General features: G+C 33.9%; 1 protein-coding gene and 1 long non-coding RNA gene across 4 annotated transcripts; one reads left to right on the top strand and one right to left on the bottom strand.

Moving 5' to 3' along the window:
* Positions 1-2,257: 2,257 nt before the first annotated feature.
* LOC114415449 lies at positions 2,258-8,081 on the top strand. 2 transcript variants are annotated; one of them, XR_003667360.1, is made up of 4 exons: positions 2,259-2,435; positions 7,360-7,395; positions 7,490-7,614; positions 7,808-8,081. It is a non-coding gene; the product is annotated as an uncharacterized LOC114415449 (long non-coding RNA). The 2 variants fall into 2 exon arrangements; XR_003667359.1 differs by having other exon boundaries at positions 2,258-2,435; positions 7,490-8,081.
* LOC114415447 (protein translocase subunit SECA2, chloroplastic) lies at positions 3,473-26,409 on the bottom strand. Of its 2 annotated transcripts, XM_028380130.1 has the most exons (36): positions 24,678-26,409; positions 24,125-24,180; positions 23,214-23,486; positions 22,882-23,118; positions 22,619-22,738; positions 22,363-22,491; positions 18,621-18,825; positions 18,468-18,532; positions 18,261-18,381; positions 18,049-18,140; positions 17,783-17,848; positions 17,616-17,680; positions 17,432-17,519; positions 17,216-17,281; positions 17,010-17,125; positions 16,067-16,157; positions 13,667-13,750; positions 13,476-13,568; positions 13,283-13,378; positions 13,074-13,159; positions 11,818-11,896; positions 11,564-11,677; positions 10,697-10,792; positions 10,556-10,619; positions 10,160-10,449; positions 9,643-9,698; positions 8,991-9,108; positions 8,230-8,310; positions 6,978-7,057; positions 5,866-5,920; positions 5,715-5,784; positions 5,396-5,585; positions 5,194-5,317; positions 4,246-4,320; positions 3,877-4,170; positions 3,473-3,771 (listed from the first exon to the last, which is right to left on the bottom strand). In XM_028380130.1, the coding sequence occupies exons 1-35, from the start codon at positions 26,317-26,319 to the stop codon at positions 4,006-4,008; spliced, it is 5,448 nt and encodes a 1,815-aa protein (XP_028235931.1). In that variant the 5' UTR covers positions 26,320-26,409; the 3' UTR covers positions 3,473-3,771; positions 3,877-4,005. The 2 variants fall into 2 exon arrangements, with proteins under 2 accessions (XP_028235931.1, XP_028235930.1); XM_028380129.1 differs by lacking the exons at positions 22,363-22,491; positions 22,619-22,738; positions 22,882-23,118; ... (1 more) ...; positions 24,125-24,180; positions 24,678-26,409 and adding an exon at positions 18,903-19,238.
* Between the last annotated feature and the right edge of the window lie 53 nt (positions 26,410-26,462).

Raw genomic sequence — 26,462 nt, 5'->3', positions numbered from 1 at the left:
TTTCTTCAACTTTGTGAGAAGTAGCTTTAGTGTGAAATTTTGTAGAGTAAGGTCTTCACCAAATTATACGTAAACAAAAGTGAGGATGTTGGGAGATAGAACATGGTGAAGCTACAAATAGAGTTGGACCAATTTGGTGGAGGATGGTCAAATATAGGAATTTAAACAGGTATAGAATACTAGAATGTTTGCTGTGCCATTTTTGTCCTTTGAATACGTGTCTTTACTTCTTAATTTTAGGGTGGTGATTCATCTATAACTTATTCTCATGACATACACAATTTTGATAGTTAGCAAAGCTAGGAAAAGTCTGGAGTTTATAGGCATTCATCACACTTGGTTGCATCTTAAGTGAATTTGGCTTGGTTTGGTTGAATTTCAACTAAAAGGTGTGGATTTAGTTCCTTTGCAATAGATTTTGTTTGTTGTAATTAACTTGTGCTCTTAAATGGAGGTGATAAGGTGTACCTCCCCACATGGTGTAGCCGAAGCTATCTAGGAGTAAGTAATTATTTTGGGTGCAAGTTGTGTTTTGCTAGGATACATTAATCTTTAAAAAAAGGGTTTAATTACCTTTTTTGTTTTATTATTTATTTTATTTAATTTCATCTCCCTATTAATTTAAGATTCAATTAGGTTTCATAATCTTTAAAATTGAGTCAATTTAATGTATTATTTACGATTAAAATTGTCGCTTAAAAATGGTCACTAATTAGATGCGGCTTTTAACCAGTAGTACTATATACATGTTTTTTTCCCACAGTTGTACTATTTACATGTTAATTAACAAAAATTGCTACTTAGCAATAATTTTTAGCATGCTTTAAAACTTTCGCTAACCATAAACAGTAACAACTTTAAGTTATACTGTAATATAGTTGTAAAATTAAATTGTTTTTCATTTATTTTTGTAATAGTTGTAAAATTACATTGTTTTTTATTTTTGAAAAGTAAGTTAAACTTATATATGTTATCACGTACATTATTAATTTTTTAATGTTCAAATAATTAAATTATTTGGAACATTGTGAATTCTATTTTTTTGATTGTTTTTCTTCATGTCTATCCATGTGAGGTTGGTTATGTAATAAAGTTATGTGGGATAAAATTAATTATAAATTTATTAAATAATAAACATTTGATAAAATTATTAAATAATAATAATTTCATATAAATTTTAATTTTATTTTATGGATAAAAATATATTTTAAAGTATTATAATTTTATTTTTTTAATTAATTATAACTTCTTATAATTTTTTATTTGCAGATAAATCATTTTCATTATATTTTTAGTTACAATTATTACATTTTTTAATACTATATATTCTATTATTACTGGTATGTTATATCTTAAAATATGGATTTATTATTACTTTTGGTCCATTAAGTTATATTTTAGTTTTGTTGTGATATGTTAAGTTAAAAAAGTTTGTCTTAATCTTTTATATTTTTAAAATATATTATTTTACTATTTTGATACTTTTTAGTTTTTCATTTAAAATGTTTAACATTGTTAATATTTTAAATATTAAAACAATTAATTTAATATAATAACCATTAAAAACACTTTAATTCCTAACTTTTCTCCTTTTGCAAACATCAACAACCATCCCCATGGCTCTGTATCCACCGACCCCATCACCCAATCCGGCGTGCGACCCCACCCCCTTCACAGTCAGATTACGTTCAAAATCTCCTAAAAATATTATCGTAAAAAATATTGTAACTCCTAAAAGAATAATTAATTTGAATTATTAGGAGATGACATCCTCTTCTACACCAACAAACAAACAAACCCATTTGAATAAACTTCGGTGAATGGACTTTCTATTATCTAATTGGGATTGCGAACAACATATTGATCAACGGCAACAACAAACATTAATGTTTGAGATGTTCTCATTATCTAATTATGTAATCTATATTTTATGCTTTATATCGTTTTATTCTGGTGTGTAATAAATTGCTAATTAACTTCATCTATTTGTGTTATCTTCGTGTGATATCAAATTCATTAATACTTAAATTTACAACTTATCTATCTATTTTATATGTAAAAAAAATTAAAGTTTTATCAACTATTTAATTAAAATTTTAATTTAATAATAATTATTGATTTGATTCAATAAATCCATAATCCATAGGACATACATTTTATTTCAACTCAGTACATATTACTCCTTCTATTATTTGTTATTTATATATTGACCCCGATCAGGATCACTCAGTAAATAACACAAGATTTATATAATAGACGCTCTTTTATCAGATTCAAAATGTTGCCCATCTCAGGGATCTCACTGTTTATTGGCGCCCCGTTCCTTGCATTCTTTGTGACTCTGCCTCCGAATCCTGCAATCGTCGTTCGTCATCAGAAGTTCTCACTCTTCTTCTGGTAGAAATGAGTGGATCTTTTTGACCGTTTGAAAGCTTGTGAGTCATTCTCTCTCTCTCTCTCTCTCTCTCTCTCTCTCTCTCTCTCATTTCTTATGCCTCGATTCTTCTTTCCCTCACTCACTCGTCAAGAAAGCGTAAACCCGTCCCCTGAATTTCAGGGTTTCTTTCTTTCGTAGAAACGCAGGGTTATGCAATTTCGGTTATGTACTACATTCTTTTGCTTCCCCTTTTTTTCTATTATTAATTATAAGAAAATTGAATGATTTTAGGGTTTAGGTCTCGCCTATGGTTTCTGCTGTTGTAATTGTTTAGCTGATGGAACTAATCAATAATCAAAGCATATAAACTGGAGATCAGTTTCCTTAGAATTTAGTTGAAGACCTGTCATGTGTTAGAAAAATAAAATAAAAAAATAAATGGGAAGAAAATATAAATTCTTAAACTAAATAACAAAAATAACAATAGCAGTAATTTCATAATAAAATTGATTGATTACCAGTGCAATAAGCACAAAGAAAAATAAATAATGTTAAGGGAGAAATGCAGAAAATAATGTATATCCTTAGAATTTAGTTGAAGACCTGTCATGTGTATATCCAAACAAACACTGCAGTTGGCATTAAGCTGCGGTGCTTCGATAGTTACATGGGCACTTGGATTCCATGTTTTCTATTTATTTAATCGGCCAGGTACCAGTGAAATTCTTTTTAGGCTAACTCCAAGTCTGAACTTTGGTATCTTTGTATATGCATTGAGTTACTCTTGTATATATCTAGATCCTAGAGTGTGGTAGCTATCCTCGTGATATCTTTTGTGGGATAGTGGATGTAGTATGGCATCATAACAGTGGGATCTGTTTATGTTATTGGGGAATAGTCTTTGTCTTGTTAAATTTCTTGTACTATGGCATTGCTGGTGCTCTTATATCAACATACATACTTATTTGCCTATATAAAAAAATTATCATCGTCCAAGAAACAAAGTTTTAGATGTAACGGATAAGGGTGGGGGTGGGGAGAGTGTGGTCTTTCCCGTCACAGTGATCTTCCAGCGGTAGCACAGAAGAGAAAAAATTAACAAAATTGTAAATGCAATTCATTATATATAATAATATATTATACATCCTTCATATTTTACATTCTGTATTTTTTGTACAAACTAACAAGACAATAAAATTACAGTCAAGCATGAAAAAAAATATGATCCACTCTGACTTCCGTTGCAGTCCTAAACTCCTTGGCACATTTTTCCATCGTGTTAGGCATAGCCCTTGCAAACCTTCTCGACAACGGACATCATCACCATGTAAACCTCATTTTAATCTAAGCAAAAACATTAAAATAAATAGGAGCAGCTCCTTTGATCGCTTTGCCTGTCAAAAAGAGGAGGACAAAAAAGTTATAATTAAAACTGTTCTCCAGGCATCAATCAAAGCAAACAGTATAAAAAGGATAACACTACTGGGAGATGAAGGAACCTGAGCCCCTAAAGCCATGTAGCTTTTTGGTTTATATCTACACCATGCAAACCAATTGACTAGTTGAAACACCAATAACATTGTGCAAAAAAAAATAGGTCTTGCAGAATTTTCTTGAATTATCTACTTTCATGATAAAAATAGTTCTTGGGATTCCATTGGAGATGCCCAATACCGCAACAGTGCTTCTACAGTTAACCTTCTAGTTGCACTCAGCATTGAGATAAAAAATCGGCAACCGTCAATTTTATACTCTTCAAGAGGATTTCTATGGCCAAAGCTCCTAATGTTCACCTGCCACAACTCTGATATAAGCCGTTTGTTGTCAAGAGAACCAAAAAGATACATGGGAGCAAAAGGAAAATTTACCGCAGAGCTGAGCCTATTCATGTTTACAAGATGATCTCTCCAGAAACAATCAAGAGTTTGCAAAAGAACAGCTCTCTGTATTTCAAAAAATATTAAATATAATGAATTCTATTTTTTAAGATAGAGAAACTGAAAACTCCCGAGAAATGGGTGAACAAGAAACAATTAGAATACAGTGAGCCAAAACAGATAATAGAAAACAACAATCTCCTTATGCATATGTTTGGTAATTGGTTTCAATGCAAAAATTATCATTTGGTCAAACACATCAAAGGTACTCCAAATTAGCAAATGAAGGAGCACCATGTTCATGTATCTATCCCCTTAAATCAATAGAAAGGGACGGGCATTGATCACTGCAAAAAGCAACTATTGGGATAATTATATTCATTAGTTCTGTAGCAAGACTCAATTTTTCCTTTTCTACTTTTAAGCATGGGCAATGACTGTGTAGGACAGTAGCAGTACTATCGTAGTATCATTTCCCCACAGTATGGATTTTGGATCATAACTTCGTAAGTTTAATATCACCAAGTGATTGTCAACAATTAAAATTTCATTCTGTTTGAGTGTGGATGTTTAAGGTTAAAAAAACAGTAGGTAATACTGATGAGCAGATGGTGCAAAACCTTAGGCACACACTTCATTTCTTCTTAATTTAAGCTAAACTATAGTTCTCTACTCTCTAGGCTCTATTTTATTTTCCTTCATAGGTCATTATGGCAAATATGGTTCTCTAGGCTCTATTTTCATTGCCTTATTGCAATAATACATAATTCAACATGGTGTGGTTTGATGTCTGTGGTTGATTTCAAAATTTTTGGATGCAATTATGCTGTAAAATGAAATAATTAGTGTATCGTACTAACACTACTTACGTTAGTAGATTTACAGATAGCAACCAAATTTTCAATTGCAAGAAGAAACAATTGAATAGAATATCTTTACCTCAATTTCCTTTGCATGTCTCTCATCATAACCAGACTCTTCAACAACATTTAAATATGAAGCAATTAGAAAATCTCCAAGATACTTGCGCAGAAGATTAGAAGTTGTTTGGTACTTCCCATTCCTACATTAGGCTTACAGTCAGTGAAAATGAGAACTCTAAATTTAACTTCACAATTCTACAGCAAATCAAGTAACTTACCCAATTAAATCATCAGTGCAAATAGCAAGCCATCGTCTTAATGAAGAACTCTTCCTGCGAATTCCCCTGAAGGCATTTGGAGGTGCTGGCAAATTCGGAAGGGAAAAGTTGACGATATCAACTGAACTCAAATCATTCACTAGCCCAAGTGAATTTAGCAAAGTATCATCACTAATTCCTCCTAAAGATTCTACCAGAACCCATTTGAGCATATCAATAAAAACAGTAAATTTGATTGAGCCAAAACACAGCAAATGAAGAGGACAAGACATTTACGCAGATGAAATTTAAGGACCATAGTTGTAGCAAACAAGCATACCACGCAACAACTTTCCACCAACAGTCACAAACTCTTTCAAGAGCTTACTCAAACCCCAGCTACGTGGATGCTACAAAATCCATTCAAATCAAAAGATTAAAGGAATTTGTGAAAAGAAATATACAACATGTTAGAGAGACAGCTGAACCACCTTCAGTGGATCAATATTACTGAAGACAATCTCATCCACCACCGCTTGCATGTACCTATAAGCAGTACACACAAATCTAAGAAAGAAAGAAGGAAAGAGCAATAGAAGAGGAAATATAACTATATAAGAATAAACCTCAGTCACAAAAAATTAACAAAAACCAATGACTATTCTAGTCTTTACAGTCAACACCCTTGTAAGTGGAAAACCAAAGCTAATTCAGCATACTTTTCTTGCCACAGATCAGGATACTATAAGACATAAGTTATAAGCAGAAAGAGAAGGACCAAGACTGTCATTCTTGTGTATCTCATCTCACAGAGGTGCTTTAAGTGATACTTTCATTCACATTTTATATAACTTGTTAGCCCCAATTACTCGGAAGGTAAATATCATACTATCAATAGTGTTTATAAAGTATGGTTAGGACTTAGTCAGGGATTTTAATGATTAAAGGAAATTTGAATTAATATAGTGCCAAAAACAAGGACAGAAAAGAGAACTGATTCAGGCCAGGGTAGTGTCTCATCAAGAACTGAAATTGTTCATGCTCCAAGAAATAGTAAAGACTTGGAATAATATTTAGCTGGGAAGATTAAGTCTGATGATTTCTTACATAAATTTCATCCTAATATTGAATAATAAAATAAGACTGAAAATGCCCAAAGGTTTGAACAAATAGAATGAGACACGATGGCCATTAAAATTAAAATTTAAAGTATAAATGAATGGACCTGAAAAATAGCTAAAGATCAAAATGACAGAAATGACTAGTCCTCATACTACTGTGAAAAGTATCAATAACACAAGAACTTAAATGGAACTCCTTAACAGAACATGATTCATCATCCCTGATATTTTAGACATTATCAAATGAGACAGGCACCAGAAAGTAGGCAATTAGGCACTATAGATTTAGACGAGGGTTCCAATAGAACAGTGTGGATACAATCAGTCCACACACGTAAATTTTTATGCTATGTACAGTATTAATTACTAACAGAATAATCTCCTAAGTTAGAGCTAATTAATACTATACAATCACCTACAAGTCAGAAATAACTTAAACTACTAAATCTAACAGGCACGATTGAGAATTTAAAGGCACTCACTGGAATATATGTTGGGAACAGCTTTCATCATCTCCTGTTAAGATTAATTGCCTTAGATCATAAACATGCTTTCGTTGCACCTTATAATAAAATAATAAATACAAAAGCAAATTAGTTGATAAAGATTTTGCAGACTTCAAGATAAATTCCACTGTTAAAGAAAGAAGTTAGAAATTTTACTCAAGGAAAAAAGTGCATGCTCTACTACTTTAAAGTTTAATCTAACAAGTATTTTAAAAGATTTTAGATAGACATATAAATGAAGTTAGCCGTTTCTACTCCACGGCTTAAGCATTCATGAATGTGATTCACATGAGTCCTTGAAAATTTATTTCTCACCGATATTTTCATTTTATGATTCTGGTTTCTTTTAAAATGGTAGATAGCTCAAAAATCAGATTTTGGGAGAATACTTAAGGTGATGTCCCTTTCTTAGAAGCTTTCTTTGTCCATTACTATTCACAATTTTCCTATCAAAGATTTGTTTATTCTACTGGTGTTTTTTCTTGCAGATCTTACTTCCAGTTTCTCAAACGTTCTCCCACAAGGTAGATGTTTACCTTGGATATGCCAATTTGGAATTGTAAAGCTCCTCCAAAGGCCAAAGCCTTTTTTTGACACTAATAACATGTTACAGGTTAGATGCCTTCATATAGCTCTCTCTCCCTGCTGATATATATGTCATGTAGATCTGAGTCTGAAACTGTGCCTCAATTATTTCTCCACTGCCAAGCTATGTGATTTCTTTGGAATAAACTATTTTTGGTATTTTCAGAGAGTACTGGTTTTGTCCTAGTTCATTTGATAAGTTTCTATAGATTCATTTTCAGGAGTTTGGGAAGAAGGAAAATGAAATCAAGTGGCAAAGAGTGCCAAGGAAAATGTTCCAACTTTGTATCTGTTTTCCTTTTAGAAAATAGTATGTGTTTGTGTGTGTGTGTGTGTGTGTGTATAGCTTTTATTCCATTGGTGCCCAAACTCCATGTTCTGCTCAATATTGGCCGCAAAATGCACCGCAACAGCTCTACAAGTTATTTTTAATAATTGAACAAAGTTCGCTATAGAATAAAAAGTCCATAAACTTTTCATTATAGAAAAGTATTCACAAATTGAGTTTTACGTAGTTGAATCAATCTAGAATATGAAAACAAATAGAAGTTATTACTTATTAGACAGTAGACAACATCTAACTAATTACATAACCTCGATGGAGTGTGTATTTTTGAAATATCTCTTCATGATAGAAACATACCTCCAATACTTCATCAAACTCAACAAGGTTCTTTCTTATGCCAAAGAAGAACTTTTCTGCATTGATTTGCAGTGCCAAAAGCTATAAATATGTGATGGTCCCAGTTAGTATTGGGAAGATGGCATTCATCAAGCACAGCATATGACAAACATATGAATAAATAAAAATTGGGAAAAGCAAGTATGTAAAATTATTTTACTGTATTAGTTATCAAAGAAGAACTTTTGTAACGAAGAAGAGAAAGAAAAGGGAAGAAAAGCGGAGTTAAGGAACTATTTGTTTCCTATTCTTGATAACCAATTTCTGTTTTTCAGAACAAGAAAAAAAAAATTGTTTGATAAAAATAGTTTTTGAAAGTTGTTTTCAAAGTAATACTTCTTTTTCAGTTTTCTGTTGCTCGTGAACTTCTTTGCACTTGTCAAAAAACTAGTTTTTGAAAACTGTATTATAAAATAGTTTTAAGAGTTTAATAGTCATGCACTGGTAGTGTAAAACAGTTTTACGCTATCATTCAATCACAAATCATGGTTGATACGACTTTTTAAGTAGTTATTGTAAAAGTCAACAAACTTACCATACATGGTGATCTGTGATTGGATAATAACGTAAAACTATTGTACACAATCAGTGCATAGCCCTTTTTTCTCCTTTTAAAAACTAAAAAACAAGAACATGATCAAATACACATTACACACCCTAAGACATTCTTCTTAAATCAAATATTTACTAATCAATCATAATGTAAATAAATAGATAATAACCTGCTTTACAATTGCATCACCCTCAATTGGCAGATCCTCGTCATTTGTAATCTTTGAGATAAGTCTGACTGCCCATTCAGTATCAAAATTGAATTTCTGAAACATCTCATCCTGCAAACTATAACATGATAAGATAGTGTGAGAACTGGCTGACAGCCCTGAATTCATAAACCACACACACCCAGTCATCCTGCTCCCTCAGAAAATACAAAAGTATGAAGCAAATAGTATTCAACAGTTCAGCTATAAAAGTCGAGGTTCTTACATTTTAAGAAAAAAAAAAAAGCAAGGCACTAATCCAAATTTATACTTCAATAGTTCAACAAAAGACAAAGTATATTAATCACAATAACAATAGCTTTTTGTTTGTTGTAACATTCTTTTGTATTTTGAAAGAAACTTCAAATGCACATAAGGAAACTTCAATTCTAATTTGACCTTCCAATTCCTTTGAGCCTATGTCGACCTAAAAGTTTTCAATATTGGTAAACTTATAGCACCCTATAATCAAAACAATAGTTTGTCTGAGTAAGACTGAGGAACAGTCCTTTTTGGTCTATATATGATGACAAGTCCTCTTTAGACTTGTATGTATATAAAAACTATTTAGCAGTAACAGCAGTAGCAGTAGTGAGTAGTCTACTATTACTACCTGACCATAAATCGTGTTGATCCTGGATCCCCCTGTCTTCCTGCTCTGCCACGTAGCTAGAGAAAAGATTATTACAAGTTGAGTAACAAAATGTGAGGAAAAATGTACCAAGGATAATAATAAATTAATAATAATATATTGTTATTAACAAATGGAAAAGAGGATAAGCTTTCCATCATTGAGTAGAAAGTTAAAATGGTTAAGTATAACTTCAGTATATTATGCCCCAAACTCTAAAGAAGCCCCAAGAACATCTTATTGGAGGCATGAGTACTAATATCTATCAAATGCTTGAATTATGCCTACCCTATATGTTTTTGTACATACAAGTAAATAACATTTCGATATCAAGTTAACATTATTCATAATTCAAAACAGTAACTGAATATAAAAATAAAAATATTCCTTGCATATGGATAGCCAAATCAGTCAAGGAAATTGTTTTAATAATCCAAGGGGAACAATACAGCAAAACAAATTGCAAAATCTTAGACTTTTATCACGCTTAAGTACCCACCTGGTTATCTATTCTCCGGGACTCATGTAAAGATGTACCAATCACATGAAGACCCCCAAGCCTTTTTACCTCAGAACCTTCATGCAAACAGTGTTCTTCACAATCCTTCAAAACTGACAGATAGGCAAGGGCTACAGTTGGACCAAGAGGGTAGATCTCAGATTCTTCATTAGCAAGCTTCTCCAGCCCCTCCAAACTATATGAAAGGCTCATTTCAACAGCCTCCAAGATAAAAGATTTAGCCTTCTGATATGTCCAACTTTTACCCTCACTTTTGGATACATATTTAGCTGAATTCATGTTGCAAAGAATATAACACTTTCAAGTTAAAAGCATGTAATTATGATTAAAATGAACAGAATTTCATTTCTCAACTAGAACCACAGAGGCACAGACCCATTAAGGTTGTCTTAGCCAGTAAGGCCATTGATGATGATCCAACCTTTACCTTTGGAAGCACCTACATCAAAAGATTCATTAAAAACTGAATGTTTAAGTAAGGAAAATTAAAATACAATAAGTAACAGACAGGATTACCTTCTGTGAAATAGCCTCATCTGCAAGTTCAACATTTGGATCCTCTCGTGTCAAAAATGAAAGTAAGCTATCCTCTATAATTTCTCTGGCAAGCATCTATATATACCAGGAAGAAAATGTATGAAGTCACTTCCATGATCCAACTCATGCCAATGTGACATGTCAAATGGAGGTTGGGGGGGAAGCTCAATGGCACTTTATAGTTTAAAGTGTGCAATTTTGGTCACCCAATTTTTATAGCTAATTACGTCCCTTTATCTAAAATTAGGCAAATCCACCTCGACTCACCTACCCAAAAATCAATTTTCTTCTACTTGAAATTTTAAAATGCCAGCTTCTTCTATCTAATATATTTGGATGTTTATGATGAAATTGGGATATGAAATTATTTTGAAAGTTTAAGTGTAAGAAATCGAGTGGAAACTTGATAAAATTTGAAGCACTTAATAAGATGTGAGATAGGGTTTGAAGAGGGAAATTTTAGGATACTTTTATTTTGGGTGAAATTTGATATTTTGGTTGGCAGGTTTTGAACAAAGACAATCCAATTGATTCAATTTGAAAATATTTTGGGCAGAAAATGAGAATCAAGGGTTTCCGATAGAAAAAAATTGACAAGGGGACCAAATTTGCTAAATTTTTAAGAGACTTAATTGGCTTGAGAGAAAAAAACTAGGAGGACAAAAGTCAAACACAAACCAAAATAAAGGAATCATAAATGTAATTAAGCCAAAAAAAATCTACTAACAAAAAGTGATACAAATTGATTTGATTTTTTCTAGATATTTAGGCAAGACAGTACCCTAGGATTCATATTGTTCTGACAGAACACTAGGCACAAATAGAAAATATTAGTGGCACACATACTTTTGGATTTCCGCCAAGGATTATATCTGTGCCCCTGCCTGCCATATTTGTAGAGAGGGTAATGGCATGTTTCCGTCCTGCTTGAGCAACAATTTCAGCTTCTTTTGCTGCATACTGAATTAAATGAGGAGGAGGGGCTCAGTGAGACTGGCAAAACTTAAAAAATGAAACACAATCTTAGTCGTATGAAAGGAAAAGACAGAGCATATGCTTCTGAAGATACCAAGTTACCAACACTTTATGCTTTCACAAACCTTGGGTCTAGCATTTAGAACATTATGAGGAATATTCCATTCCCTAAGCAGACCAGACAAAAGTTCTGAATTTTCTACACTGCATATGGAAAAAGAATGGAAAATAATCATTCTACATAGCCTCAACTGTAGATAACTGAAAAGCTTATGTGCAAACATATGCAATATATAGCCCGCACAAGTAAAGAATCCAAGGTAAATATTTGATTATAACAAGATACAACAAATAAGTATGATGATGATGAGGGAACAGGTGGCTTAATGTCAACAAAGATATGTAAAGAAAACAGAGCAAGATTTAAAACTAGACCCACTGAAAAGACATAAACTAATGTAACAAAAAGAGAAGATGGTTGTTCAGAACCAAATCCCCCAAAAGTTTGTGTTTTGTCTAGAAACACTAGAAACACGAACGCATCCCTCTCTGGCTTGCCACCTCTAGTAAAAGCTCTGTTGGGCTTGAAACATGGATGAAGCTTAAGTTGTTGGCTGATTTTATACCATTTCAACAATTACACCCACTAAAAGCTTAAGCTGTTCGCAATAGACCTAATAATGGTTTATATCTCTAACAATGACACTGATAATTTCTTGCAAAAACTGTGCCGTCATAAATAATTTAAAAAATCAATTTTCTTTCAATTGATTGATTTTGAACTCAAAATTCAAGATCATAGAAATATAAATTTTAGCCTGCTCAATATTGATCAACAAATAATAACGTATGGACACACTATAACAATAACAACCAAGATTTATCCCAGTAGATCAGATTGGCAACATGGATTAATCATTGACATTGAGCTATAATAAAAACCAAACTTCTCAGTGAACAAAGCATTCAAGGTTTTTTCCAATGTCTTAACAATATGGACACTAAAAACATAAAGTCAATGTACAATATGTAACAGTCAACACTAAACAGATTGTAATTCTTAATTATTTGTTTATAAAAGCAAAATCATGACAGCAAGGAAGCATAAATTTGAAGTACAAACAAAATATACATTTTAAATGGTACAAAAGGACAAAACAAGCAAGTTCACAAAATATGTAGCTCTCTAATCCTTGAGCATATCTGTTGACAAGATTCCCATGAATAAATGGCAAGCATATATGTAAGTTCTTCCTTATTAAATAGAACCTATCATGTGTTTCAGAGCTTTAGGCTCAGAAAGAAGTATTTTGTAATGATCATTAGTTCTGGAAAGAAAGCAAAACATGACTCAGTGATAGACAACATCCAAAATAATTACCTAGTTGTTCCAACTAAGACAGGACGACCTTGTCTAAACATATATTCAACTTCTCGGCGAACTTGCTCCCATTTCCCACGAGCAGTCTTGAATAATATATTAATAGAAAAATATACACTTAAATAAAATAATGATTAGGCATTGAAAAATAATTGTATTGAAACTAAAGATACTTAAGAAGCAACAGTAACGAATATTAAATGTCCTACAGCAAAAGCTTGAATAGGCAAATCTTTTCGAATATTAGGAAGATTTGTGGGCACTTCAATGACTGGCATCTGGAACATTTTTAAGAACTCTTTCTCCTGCAATGATATATATGGTCATCAAGAACTCATAATAGCACAAATTATAATAGTAATGACAACTCAAATGAAATGTCAAAACTATATAAATCTTTACTTCTGTTTTGGCAGTCCCAGTCATTCCTGACAACTTTGGATAGAGCTTGAATAATGACTGGTATGTGATCTGTGCCACTACAACAGAATCTGCCTGTGCAGGTTTAAGACATTGTAATGTAGAACCAATTAACTATGTTTGAACTATTTTCAAGATTCAAAATAACAAAACCAAAGAGCCCTCATATATACCTGAATCTTCAAACCTTCCTTTGCCTCCACAGCCTGGTGAATCCCCTCAGACCATCTCCTTTTCTCTTCAACTCTTCCAGTCAGCTGAGAAATTTTCAAAATTTTGTTCATTATATCATCAGATTCTTAAGAAAAGTATCAGCAAACAAAACAAAAATGAAAAAGTATCTGTTTAACTATTAAATGGAAATGAAAGTCATACACTGCTGCCGAAAATACAGGAAATAATACTGTTAGAGATACGGATATTTAGTAGTAACATGACAAGCATCTAGACATGCCACATCAACAAACACTCAGGGTGGTATCTCATATCAATAATTAGTATTGATAGGGATTAGGGACCATCTTCAAAAAGTTTATAAGAGCTAGAACCAAAAAAAAAAAAATTGAAGTTCTAAAACCAAATTTAACCATATTTATAGAGACAAAAAACATATTTTACCCTAAAATTTATAATATCTAAGATTATGTCAACGAGATTACTCACTTCTTCATTGTGTGATGCCAAGGTTGCTAATTATTAATTGTATTATTTACTTTAATCTCTACTCTAATTTTCTAGTCTGCCCAGATCTGAAGATAGCTAACAGTATCAGAAATTTATTCAATCACAAATAGATTCTTATATCCACCCTTGAAGCCTTTAAACCACAAACCCCAAATTGCAGGTACCATTCTCAGCATCAAAATAGCCTCCTTAAACCCATTCTATATTTCTATTGCCTTCCAAAGTGACCCCCTTAGCCCTCAAGCACCCACAATAACCATTCCTTTTTCAATCTTTCTACTTTGTGAAATTTGGGTTTGGGCCTAACTAAATCCCAAAAACTAGCTCATGAAAAGTGAGGTTTGTCCCCCATTAATATATTTGGCCATATCACTAATTGATGTGGGATCTCCAAAACACACCCTTCACGTCAAGGACTAAACATCTCGAGTGTGAAGTTTACAATATTGGACATCTATGAGTGGTCCATTAACGACCAAATAGCAGGTAGCCCAATAGAACCAACAAAAAAAATACTAGGATAGACTTTAATACCCTCTTAGAATTTGGTTTTAAACCTAACTCAACCCCAAAAGCTAGATCATTAGGTGAGAATTGTCCCAACTTATATACATAATTTTTTGCTATATCACTAGTTGGTATGGGATCTCTGACACTACCCTTGGTTCATCCCAAAAAAAAACTAGCATATTTATATTATAAACCTTCAACTGTCCTAAATCACATAACAGTAAGAAAGCTGAGGCATGTAATAAATAAAATTCAAACATCAAGCCAAACAATTTCATAAACCAGAAGCTCATTGTCACCTTCAATCAGGGGTTATAGATCATGTTTCCTAGCATAACCGATGGGGATAATATATTTTCATAGTGAAAATTAAATTATAAGTACTGAACATCAGTTAGTACTGCCACATGGCTACATCTAGGCAATCATATCATTTATTCAAGTTGCATCAACATCTACAAATTTTATATGTGTGTGTGCTTGGGGGAAGGAGGGGAGTGGAGGAGTCTGTTAGCATTCTAGAAGACCATTTGATTAGACTAGTTTCCACTGCATTTGTTAATCAACATATCTTATACAAAGTAAATACATATCAAGAATAAATGCTAGAGCATCAAATCTTTTCACAATTCTGTAGACAATGCATAATTTGTAAAATCAAAGGCATATACTACATGTAAATTTCGAGAGAACAAAAACTGAACTACAGGTAGCAAGTCAAATTTCAGAGTACAAGCTTATAAAACAAAACAACACTGAATAGTATGCATATTTTTAGCTCAATTTTTTTTAAAATATCATCTAGGATGTCAATCGGTACATTTTCTCTACTTCTCAACTAATTGGTTGCTGTCATCCAACCCCCTCTCCGAATCTTTAAAAGCAAAAGATCTAATATGTGGCCAAGAGTCACAACTCACAATTGATGTATGTCCGAAAATATCCAGTTTTAAAATTTAAATATCTACTAGATTCAAAACCAAGGAGGAAAAGTAACTTCATTTCCCCATTTACCTTGCATGGATAACCAGTATGCCCATCAGAAAGGCATGTTATTCATGCCTTGTGTATGTGCTGTGTCCTACATTTTTTTGGATTTGGTGTGTTCTTGTGTGATGTTAAATATCCAGCTTTAAAATTTAAATATCTACTAGATTCAGAACCAAGGAAAAAGTAACTTCATTTCCCCATTAACCTTGCATTGACAACCAGTATGTCCATGCCCATCAAGAAGGCATGTTACTCATGCCATGTGTATGTACTGTATCCTACATTTTTTTTGGATTTGGTGTCTCTATGTTGCTGGTCTTTGCTTTCATAGGTAAAAGAAAAAAAAAGTGCATAATATTGAAAGCATAAAGATGCCTTGAAAATGTTACCTCATTGATAATCAAAGCCTTCCCATCTCTAACCATGTATTGCACATCTCGGCGATAGAATTCTTTAGCTTTTATAGCATTCATCACAAATCTGCAGTAACTCAACTCTTACTACTCATATGTAACTGATTGGGCAGGAATATTCCAATTCCAACATGTTAGCCAGAAACTTCACATGAAGCAGCCATTATTCAACACATATAACCATGATTGTTATGATAAATTAGTGTAAATCTCTAGCATATTATGCACTCAAAAAAATCATGATTACAAATGTAGGTTGTAAAATAGAGGAAAACATAAAGCACGTGATCTTTTACAGGGGTGTCATTTATGTGTGCACTGAGGCCTTGAGGGATCAAATGGCTTTACTATATTAATGCCTAATTTTTCTTGTTGTTTTGTTTTCTTTTTCTTTTCAATTTTTTAAGGAAGGCATCTTATCCTCCTTTCCATTTGTAATATTACTAGTATGTGAGCCCATGCAATGCACAGAGAATTAGCATTTGGTTATTATTCAGATTGATATGCAATATTAAAAATTTGTAATGTTAATATATATTTTATTAATATGTAAATTTTTACATGTATATTTTAATACATAATTAAAATAAAAAAGGACTATAAGTTTTAATAGTTTTAGTAAAATTAAGTATGATGATATTATCTTTGACTTAATAAATTAAATATTTTATCATTAAAAAGGAAAAGGAAAAATGTAATCAAGCACTTTATTCTTTAGCAGGTCATTACGATGTTAATGTTAATACCATTCATAAAAAACAGAGAGCATGATGGAAAAAAATCAATAAAGATATGCTGACATTAATGCCAACCTACATTTCGCCAAGCAACCATTGGGCATTACTAACAAGTAAGCACCAACCAAAGTGAAATGAATATTGTTTAATTCAAAAAATTATTAAAGTATAAGAATGTTCACCTGGCCCAGGGATCATTTTCATCCCAAAGGTCATTAGTTTCTAGAGCCATTTCAGCAAGATCAATTCCTTCCTCAGTCAACTCCACAGAATTATCTTTAAGCTCCACTTTGTAATGCTGTTAATAAAATAAAATCAGTGTATAGAACTGTGTTTCTCAATTATCTGCATAAACTAGAGTTTTCAGAATGGAAGAGAATGTACTCACAATGCCCTGTATAAGCAGTTCAGCTACTTTTGCAGCAACAGGGAATCGTGCGGCATCTTTACTAGCCTGTGATAAAGGAGAAGCAAGAATCATATATCATTGAGCTTGATCAGTTGAAATGATTTTTTTAATACTGTCAACCTGGATATGTAAGAAGAGGATGGTGATGATGCAGGGGACCACAAGAAGCAACAATAAAAGGAATCTTAAGCTTACCTCACCACTGATTAGCAAAGGATTTCTTCCTTCATCTATCAGGACAGAATCCACTTCATCAACAATTGCAAAATGAAAGGGCTTTGGCCTGCTTTCATGTAGAGTAGTCATAAGTAACCAAACATATTCCAAACCAAAATAAAAAAGAAGAAAACAACTTAGTTCTGTCCAGGTAATACACTACCATCTCATTACAAGCTGTTCACTATTTCCAGCAAGATTATCTCGCAAGTAATCAAAGCCAAGCTCCTAAGGTAAGAAAGGGACAAAAAGGAGCAAACGAAAATCAAAGTAAATAAATAAATATACAACTAAAAAGAAACAAAATAAGTAACTGACAATTTTAATTACCGAATTATTGGTATATGTTATATCACGTCCGTAGTTGAGTCTCCGTTCTTCAGAATTCATTCCTCTCTGTGCATGCAAACATGAGATAATAAAGTTAACAATAGGTCATGCAGTACGTTTTCAAAAATTAATTAATAAAAAACTTCAATACCAGACCCAGCTCATTTGTACATCACATCATTAAAACATGTGCTCTAAATCTAATCTTTCCCACCACCAAACACAGTAGATTAACACAAATTTTACCACCACCAGAGAAAAATTACCTGAATAAGGCCAACAGATAGACCTAAGAAACGATGAACACGTCCCATCCATTCAGCATCACGTTGAGCTAAATAATCATTGACAGTTACCACTGCGAAGAAATCACGGATCAGATAAGTTTATTTTTCATAAAGCCAAGAGCTGGTATCGAAAAAATTCTCCGGCATATCCAAAGCTTTTAGAGTGTTAGCAATAACACACGGTCACATACCATGAACACCCTCAGAGGTCAGGGCATTAAGATAAGCCGCTAGCGTGGAAACCAAGGTTTTACCTTCCCCCGTTTTCATCTCAGCGATGGAACCATCATGCAACACTGCTCCACCAATAATCTAACAAAACCAAAATTTTCATCACTCAATAACTTAATGAGTCTAAATAAACCAAACACGCAGACAGTGATATGATAGAATGAGACCTGAACATCGAAATGGCGCATTCCAAGCTTTCTCCATGCAGCTTCACGAACAACAGCGAACGCCTCTGAAACATTAATAAATTACAATTCAATCACAAACACGATTCAGAGACCAATCGAGCAATGGCGCAACAACGTAAAAGAGTAGCGAACCAGCTTGAATATCGGCAATGGTGGCCCCTCGCGCGAGCCGGCGGCGAAATTCGGCGGTTTTCGCGGCCAGCTGTTCATCGGAGAGCGTCTGAATTTGCGGCTCGAAGGCATTGACGGAGTTCACGAGACGGTAGTAGTCGCGAACAACCCAGTAGTTTAAGCTCGTGAAGTCGGCTAAACTCTTCTGAACGCGGCCGAGATTTTCCTATAAGTGAGAAAGTGAGGTGAGATGTAATTAAGGCATTTCGTCGAACAGGTAACGGGCGCGGAGCGCAAACGCACCTTAACAGACGCTGCAGCGACGAGAACGGGTGCGCAACGACGTCGTCGCAGGCGAGGTCGAGGAGGAACAGAAGGACGAGGCCGAATGAAGAAGGCGTTGGCGTTGGCGCAGGCGGAAGTGGAAGTGATTCTGTGAAGGGCGAAGAAAGGTGAATATGAGAGCGCAGCCATAAAGGTGTGTGTTTGTGCTTCCAACTTCAGCGGGTTAGCGCACATGCAATACAGAGCTTAGCATAAGATGGTTTGAGTGAAGTTGCTGCCCGTGCCCGAGATTCTTCCACTCTCCAAGAAGCAAACGGTTTGGCATTTGAATTATAGAGTTAGAAACCAGTTTAATTTTAATGTATTTTACTTGGTTTAAATATATGTTCGTACAATTAATATTTCACTTGATTTCTTTAAATAAAATTTCTAATTTAAATTTTGTAGGTAAAAAAAAATCATAATTGAAAGGAAAAAATCTCATTAAATCTAGTCATTTAGGCCCGGACAGATATTAATTATCGGCAAAGTCAATAAATATTTTATACCAATAATATAATAACAAAATTATATTGAAACTTTTTTAAGACTTTTTTATTTCTCTAAAAGGAAGAAAATATTTTATCTATTTAAAGGATGCATAAAGCCATTCATCTTAATGTTTATAGAGAAAATTATTCCAGCAAAATTATTTTACAGTTACACTCAAAGAAGTGTATCAAAACAATGCAACTTCAAAGATAAGCTAGGATCCTTTTTTGGTGTGAATTAAGGTAATCTTCAACCTAAAAACAATAACTAATCCCCTGATGTACTAAGATTCATTTAAGTGGTTGATCTCTTTCAACAAGTATTTTTTCATATGCACGAGTCAAAGATCAAATCTATGATTACATGCTTAAGGGATAAGGTTATCTACCAATCAAGTCATGTTAGTAAGCTATGACCATTTACTGTTAATAGGTATGTCATAGTGTTATTAAATATTTTATTTAGCAAATAATGTTATATTTAAAGGCAAATGATAAACAATGCATAAATGCATGCTTGAAACATGGTCTATGGCCTAATGGAGTTGGCACCAAACATCTTAAGGTACATTTGATTAATATTTTCTTAGACTTGGATAAGTTACTCTAAAAATACTGATAGGTTAGAAAAAAGAAAGCTTATCTTGTAAGCTAACTTAACTTACTACATATAAGTTAAAATATTTTTTTAAAGAAGTAAAATGATTTTTTATTTATCTATAAATAACATTTGGATAAACAACTTAATTAAGGACTTATTGGATAAGTACCGATTATATAATTATTTATGTATAAGTTGTTTCTACAATTAAAGAAAAAATCTAGTTAACTTGTTTCTATATAAGTTGTAAGCTATCTTCATAAGATATATTGGAAAACTGATTGAAATAGGTTAAAAATAACTCATGGTCCATGTATAACCTATTTTTTAAAGCTCTTCCAAACATTTGTACAAATGCTTATACCATAGAATAACTTTATATAAGTTGTAAATAAGTTATTTCACACAAACCCTAGCGGTGGTTTGGTTGCATCAAAATTGAGAGGGGAAGGATGAAAGAGCAAAGAATTGAATGAATATTGGGATGCATGTGCAGATTGATTGCACTTAAATGTGAAGAAATATTAGTATTGTCATTTAATCTCCGAAATGAACAAATTTGCATGGAAATCACTGTTTCTATTGTGTGTTTTAGTTTTTTGTTATTACTTGTTGTAGATAGATACACACATTTAGATAAGATGAGTGGCTGAGATGACTATTTCTTTTTAATTTCTACAATACTCACCATTTAATCTCCGAAATGAACAAATTTGCATGGAAATCACTGTTTCTATTGTGTGTTTTAGTTTTTTGTTATTACTTGTTGTAGATAGATACACACATTTAGATAAGATGAGTGGCTGAGATGACTATTTCTTTTTAATTTCTACAATACTCACCTCATTTCTTACCTATGTGTTTCTCTTATTTTTATTTTCTTCCGTTCTCTCATTTTCTCTCCTCACAACCAAACAAAGAGTAAGTCCTCCTTTCTGTTTGTTTGCTGTGAGATCAAACCAATACAAAAAGGCCGCTAATCAATTGTTAAATTGTTTGACATGATATTTAAATTGTACTTGACAGGTCTCAGCCTCCTTACGTGGAGACTGCTGCAAAGTTTTTTAGGATATTCGAAGGCTTTTGATTTTAATACGTTAGGTTAAAGGTTTTCTTGGATCAATCAAGTGTAGGAAGATAGCAAATTGAATGGTTATAACTTATAAGTATTTGGGGGAAAGAGGGGTAATGTAAATTTTGAAGGTGTGAATCTAGGACCAGACAAGATGAAAATAAGCTCTCCCAAAATGTCCAAAACTCTAAAAACGAATTAAGCTATAATATATTTTAGATATATGATAAACCTGGCACCACAAGCCATATTATAATCTAACTAGAGCACAACCCCTTGCAAAGCAAGGGGGTAGTAAACCACTGGATATAAACCAACACAACGGAATCGTGATAATGTAGCAAAAATAGAAAGAGAGAAAGTAGAACTGGCGGGAAATTTTGCACTAAAACTTGACATGTGTCCTGAATCTGAACAGATTTACTATGATATAGACTATGGTATAGATTACATTAAGCTCACTGCAATAGTTTCAAGTTATATACAAACCTAAAGAATCAAAACCCAAAAATAAATAGTTTAAAATATGTGCATAACACCTTTTAAGTATCACTTGAATCATATCATATCATCTGCATTTGTGTCGAAAATGTGAATTAACAAGCACTCCAGAACCGAGCATCACATGGATGATGCATAATTTGAGAAGAATCAAAATGGCTGCAACTTGAGCAATCAAACCATGAGTTGAACAGATGCACCTGATAAACTCTTACTGTTTACAGATAAACCTGGAGGAATCAAATCAATAATAACTGTTGAGTGTTAAGGATTTCACAAGCATGAATAAAAAGACAGAAATTCAGTGATAAAAAGTCATGTTATAAACTTCAAATTCTAAATTATCTTATATGCTATCAAAAGTCTGTCAAGGTATGTAGATTTAAAATTTGCTTGTGCACCTAAAGAATCTAGGCTCTAGCAATATATTACAACAGAAGTTATGGTGGAATGAAACAGTTTCTGTGGTATCCTCAAACAGCTCAACATACACTTCCAAAGATTTTTCTTACGGTTGGGGGAGAAAAAGGAAATATCTAAATGGCTCTAAGTTGAAGTATTTTCATTTTCCATTTATGGAGACACATAAACAAGTACAAGGGGAAATGTTATGTAAATGAACAAAATTTACATCAAGCATGTGAGTTGTGATTTCTTTTATATCATTATTCTATTAAAGCAACACTTAAACTAGCTCTCTAACATTGAGAAATGAAAATACATGCTGAGGCCTGAATTTAAAAATTAAAATAATTGGATGAAGTGAATGAATACCTTGATAGACTTGTCAGCATATCCAACGTACAGTTTTCCTTGGCTGCATAATATAGCTGTTGCAACAGCACTGCAAGGAATGGATCCATATGCTTTGACATCCAGTTCAAACTCATCTCCAGATAATTCCTACAGTTCAATAACTTTTTTAAAGAATTTCTATGCTAATTGAATAAACAATATTAAACAAAATATCATAAGTTGAGCAAATTGCCTTGTAATTTCCAAAACAGAGCACAAGAGTTTGCATATCTACCTGTATATTAACATTTTTGTCCCAACCTCCTGTATAAAGGCATTTTCCCTGCATACTCATAGCAAAAATGGCCCCTTTATGCAATGTTTTGGAATTCATGAACACATCGTTTCTCCAGACCTAAACAAGCAAATGATAAAAGAGATGTTACACAATAATGGCAGGAGTTGATTGTCTCGATCAAGTCCATATTTCATTTCAAGTGGGCTACAAAATTCATTATTAATCTTCAAAAGGCTCAAAATTATGGAAAAGTAAGAAACCTTTATGCATCCATTCTCATGTGCAGCAACAAGCAAATGCCTATCTACAGTAATAGCCAAGATAGACTTCATCTCTGCAGGCGGATCTTCCCCCAAAACTGTCAGTGGACTGTGGTCATTAAGACTCCACAACCGAACTGTACCATCCCAACTACCGCTGTAAAGAACCTCATCGCATACAGCAAGTGTGGAAACTACAGATCTATGGCCAGTCATTGTGCATATCAAAGTTTCATCCTGGGAAAAGGTAAAGAAACCCAAAGAATTCATTGCCCAATGAAGCTTTTATTTTAGGCAGCAAATAAGTTAAAAAAAGAAAATGGCAAACTCACCTTTAATGACCAAGCTTTTATTGTTCTATCTCCACTTCCAGTGTAGAGAGAATGATTTTTGGAAACAACCAAGGAGTGGATACCACTAAAACGCCAATCCTTCTTCTCATACCATTTCCTTAAGGGATCTTGCCTAAGAGGGGCAGCAATTCCCCAGATAAATATGCCCCCTCCACTGTCACCACTTATGCACAATGGTTCTTCTTCATCTACATAAACTAGAGCCATGACTTTATTCTCATGACCTCTAAATGTGTGTAAATGAGAAAAGTCCTACATAAAATTTACATTGATGAAACTCATCAATAGAATAGCTGAGAGCCTGAGAAACAGCTTGTACAATAACAGCCACACTAATTTATTGTAAAAGACCATAGCCCTTCCAAATGTGTCATTATCATAAATCATTCTTTGATGTTACATAATAATATAGCATTCAATATGGTATTTTCCATTTATCCATGTAAAACAATGAATGCAATATTTCTACATAGAACAAGGTAGGAAGAGTAAGTGAGCATCTGAAGGAAATATGCCTGATTCAATTTGTCTTAAAAATTAGAATTCTAATTTTGGAAAATCAACTGCAATTCAACTGAAATTAGACTTTTAAAGCAAGTCTTAGTTTTAATTTTTAGAGGAAAAAGGGAAGCCAGCATTTTTCTCTCTTCTTTTATTTATTTGGCTATTGTCATTAAATATTAATCAGAAGGTATTTGCTAACTGGTGTCAGTAGGGAAAAAAACTGAAGAACTATTTATTGGAAATTATAAAAGATTTTTTTTCTTCTAAATCTGCTGCATTGACTGAAACAATAATGATAGCATCGTCATGCCAAGATTATGAATGAGATTATGCTATTTGAATGCACCCAATAGAATATTGTCATGTTGTCGTGTTTTAAGTGTTACCTGCAAAGACCATACATGAACAGTTTTATCAAATGAGGAGCTCAATAGATACCTCCCTGCAGAACCAAAAAAATACTTTTTAGAATGAAATATAAATTCAGCACTGCATAATCAACATATCTTCTAACAGATCAGAATGGTAAAAGGGAAACTCTAATGATCCAACCATGTATAATTGTACAGATAAATCAGCCCAAATGCAGATACTGAATACGAACATAGCTTATAAATTTCGTTAAATCATGTGGTTTCAAACTATTTTAATGCAATGCATAGTTGTGAGCAACTGTGACTATATCAATTCAAAAGCCTCACATTCACCTGGCATTCAAACCCATGACATGTCTCAATTATTGGATAACTTATTTATCATTTGTTTGAAGGCCTTAAGCAAACTTCCACCCACTTTCAATAGCAAAATGGAAATAGGATTTATTTTTATGCCCCAAAACAATAGTCCTAAGTATCTTGTCACCCAAACATTCAAAAATAGGTATCATGAAATATGATTGGTAAAAATAGTAATAATTGAATATAAATTTAGAATTCACACCCCCAACAGCCAATCCACTGATACAATCAAGATGGCCCTGCAGATCTTTGAGTTCAGTCATTCCCTTAGGTAAGCCAGCAGCAAAGTCCTCATCAGATTTGCCTTTGCCATCTTGAACAACATTTGGTTGACCACCAATTTCTTTCTCCCACAACTCATGTTCAATCAGTTCATTAGAACTTTGCTTAGGCAACAAACACAACTCCCCTAGAACCAAGCAGAGACCTGTGTAGTCCCTACTTATCGTGACCTCCAAGTTGCCCAGAAAATCAAATTGCGGTTTGACTAACATATTCTGAATGCATTTCCTTACATCCACCACATCTGGCCGGTTTCCTGGATTGACATCCAAACATTTACAAAGAATCTGCCTCAGTGACAGATATTCAGAGCCTAGTTTGTCTTCCAAAACAGAACTAACTTTCTCCACCCAGCATGCATAACTAGCAGAGCTATCACCGTCATTCTCTTCCTTCATTTCCAAGGTATTCCAAGGCAGCACATTTCCAATAAGAAGCCGCAGCAGTACACAAGCCAATGACCATACATCCGAGCCATACCCAATTGGATATCTCGAATGCCCACTATCGGGAGCAGTGCCCCTCTTGTGCAACAACTCATACAAAACCTCAGGGCTTGCAAAAACCTCATTTTCCAAGCAATCCTTACACATTGCTTCTTCTTTGTGTTCAACGGAAACAGCATTCACAAACTTCCTTGCCAGCATCAATGCCTCATTCAAATCAACACAAATCCCACCAAGCTCATCAAAAGAGAAACAAGAAAGCCCCAAACAGCCAGCAACCAACCCTTCCAAATGCAAAGCAAGCACAGCTTCACATATACCCTTCCCAATCATTAAAAAACTAAAAATCCCACCTTTATCCAACTCCAAACCACCCTCACTCACAGCAAGAAACCCATTTCCCAATTCACCAAACTTGTCCAATAAATTACATCTTTGCCTCTCACACACCATATACAGAGGCCCTTCCACCCCTTCACTCCACAAACCATAAACCCTACACATCCTCCCCTGCCTCACGGAAGCTTCTAGAATCAACGCCAACTCCTCCTTCGCACCCTCGTTCATCCCCTCCAAACACTTAATCACCCATGCGACATAACTAAACCTAAACTTGGAACGATCCCGAGGAGGGAAACAAACAATGGGAGCAAGACTTACACTACGGTTAACTCCGAAGCAACCCCTACCCTTGGTCGAACTGAACCAGCCAATACAATGATCGTCCGTTAAAACGGCGTCGTGCGGGAGAATCCAATCCTTCCATGTAACATAAAGCTCATGGGACGAGAAGGGAGGGTGATAGTAACAAGAATTGGTTGTGGAGCGTTGATTCGGTATCTGGGAATGATCAGAGGAAGAGGAAGAGGAAGGGGAAGGGGAGTGTTGGAGGGAGAGTCTGAGGAGGTCAATGTTTTTGGGGAGAGAGGAAGGGCCTTGTTGAGAAGGGTACTTCACGAGTTGGGTGCAGGCGGGGCACCGAATAGTGTCCTGGTACCGCTGCGGAAGCTCCGCGAGGCAAGCTTCGCAGACGGAGTGTCCACATGATAAGACACGAGGAATTGCGTCGCGCTCGTCGAAGGATTGAAGACATACCGGGCACTCCGGCGGCTCCATCGCCGGCGGTGATAACCAGAGCAAGTAACTAAGGTCGAGGCAACACCCCCAAACAAATGACTCTCAAACGACGTCGTTTATTAAGCAGATTACTTTTTTCGTAGCCTTGATATTATATTTTAGCAGGAATATTTAGTAGTATA

The sequence above is a fragment of the Glycine soja genome, chromosome 6 (assembly GCF_004193775.1).
Source record: "Glycine soja cultivar W05 chromosome 6, ASM419377v2, whole genome shotgun sequence".
Taxonomy (NCBI): domain Eukaryota; kingdom Viridiplantae; phylum Streptophyta; class Magnoliopsida; order Fabales; family Fabaceae; genus Glycine; species Glycine soja.
This window is presented reverse-complemented; position numbering and strand designations above follow the sequence as displayed.

Bases quoted from the DNA above. Each gene is read 5' to 3' on its own strand.
- LOC114415447 (XM_028380130.1), bottom strand. From the start codon at position 26,319: ATGGAGCCGCCGGAGTGCCCGGTATGTCTTCAATCCTTCGACGAGCGC. The intron at 23,119-23,213 runs GTGAGTTTGCCA...ACCTTTTCCCAG, and splicing joins TAAAAGCTTGGTCATTAAAG to GATGAAACTTTGATATGCAC. The intron at 16,158-17,009 runs GTGAACATTCTT...GAGTTACTGCAG, and splicing joins GAAAATGATCCCTGGGCCAG to ATTTGTGATGAATGCTATAA.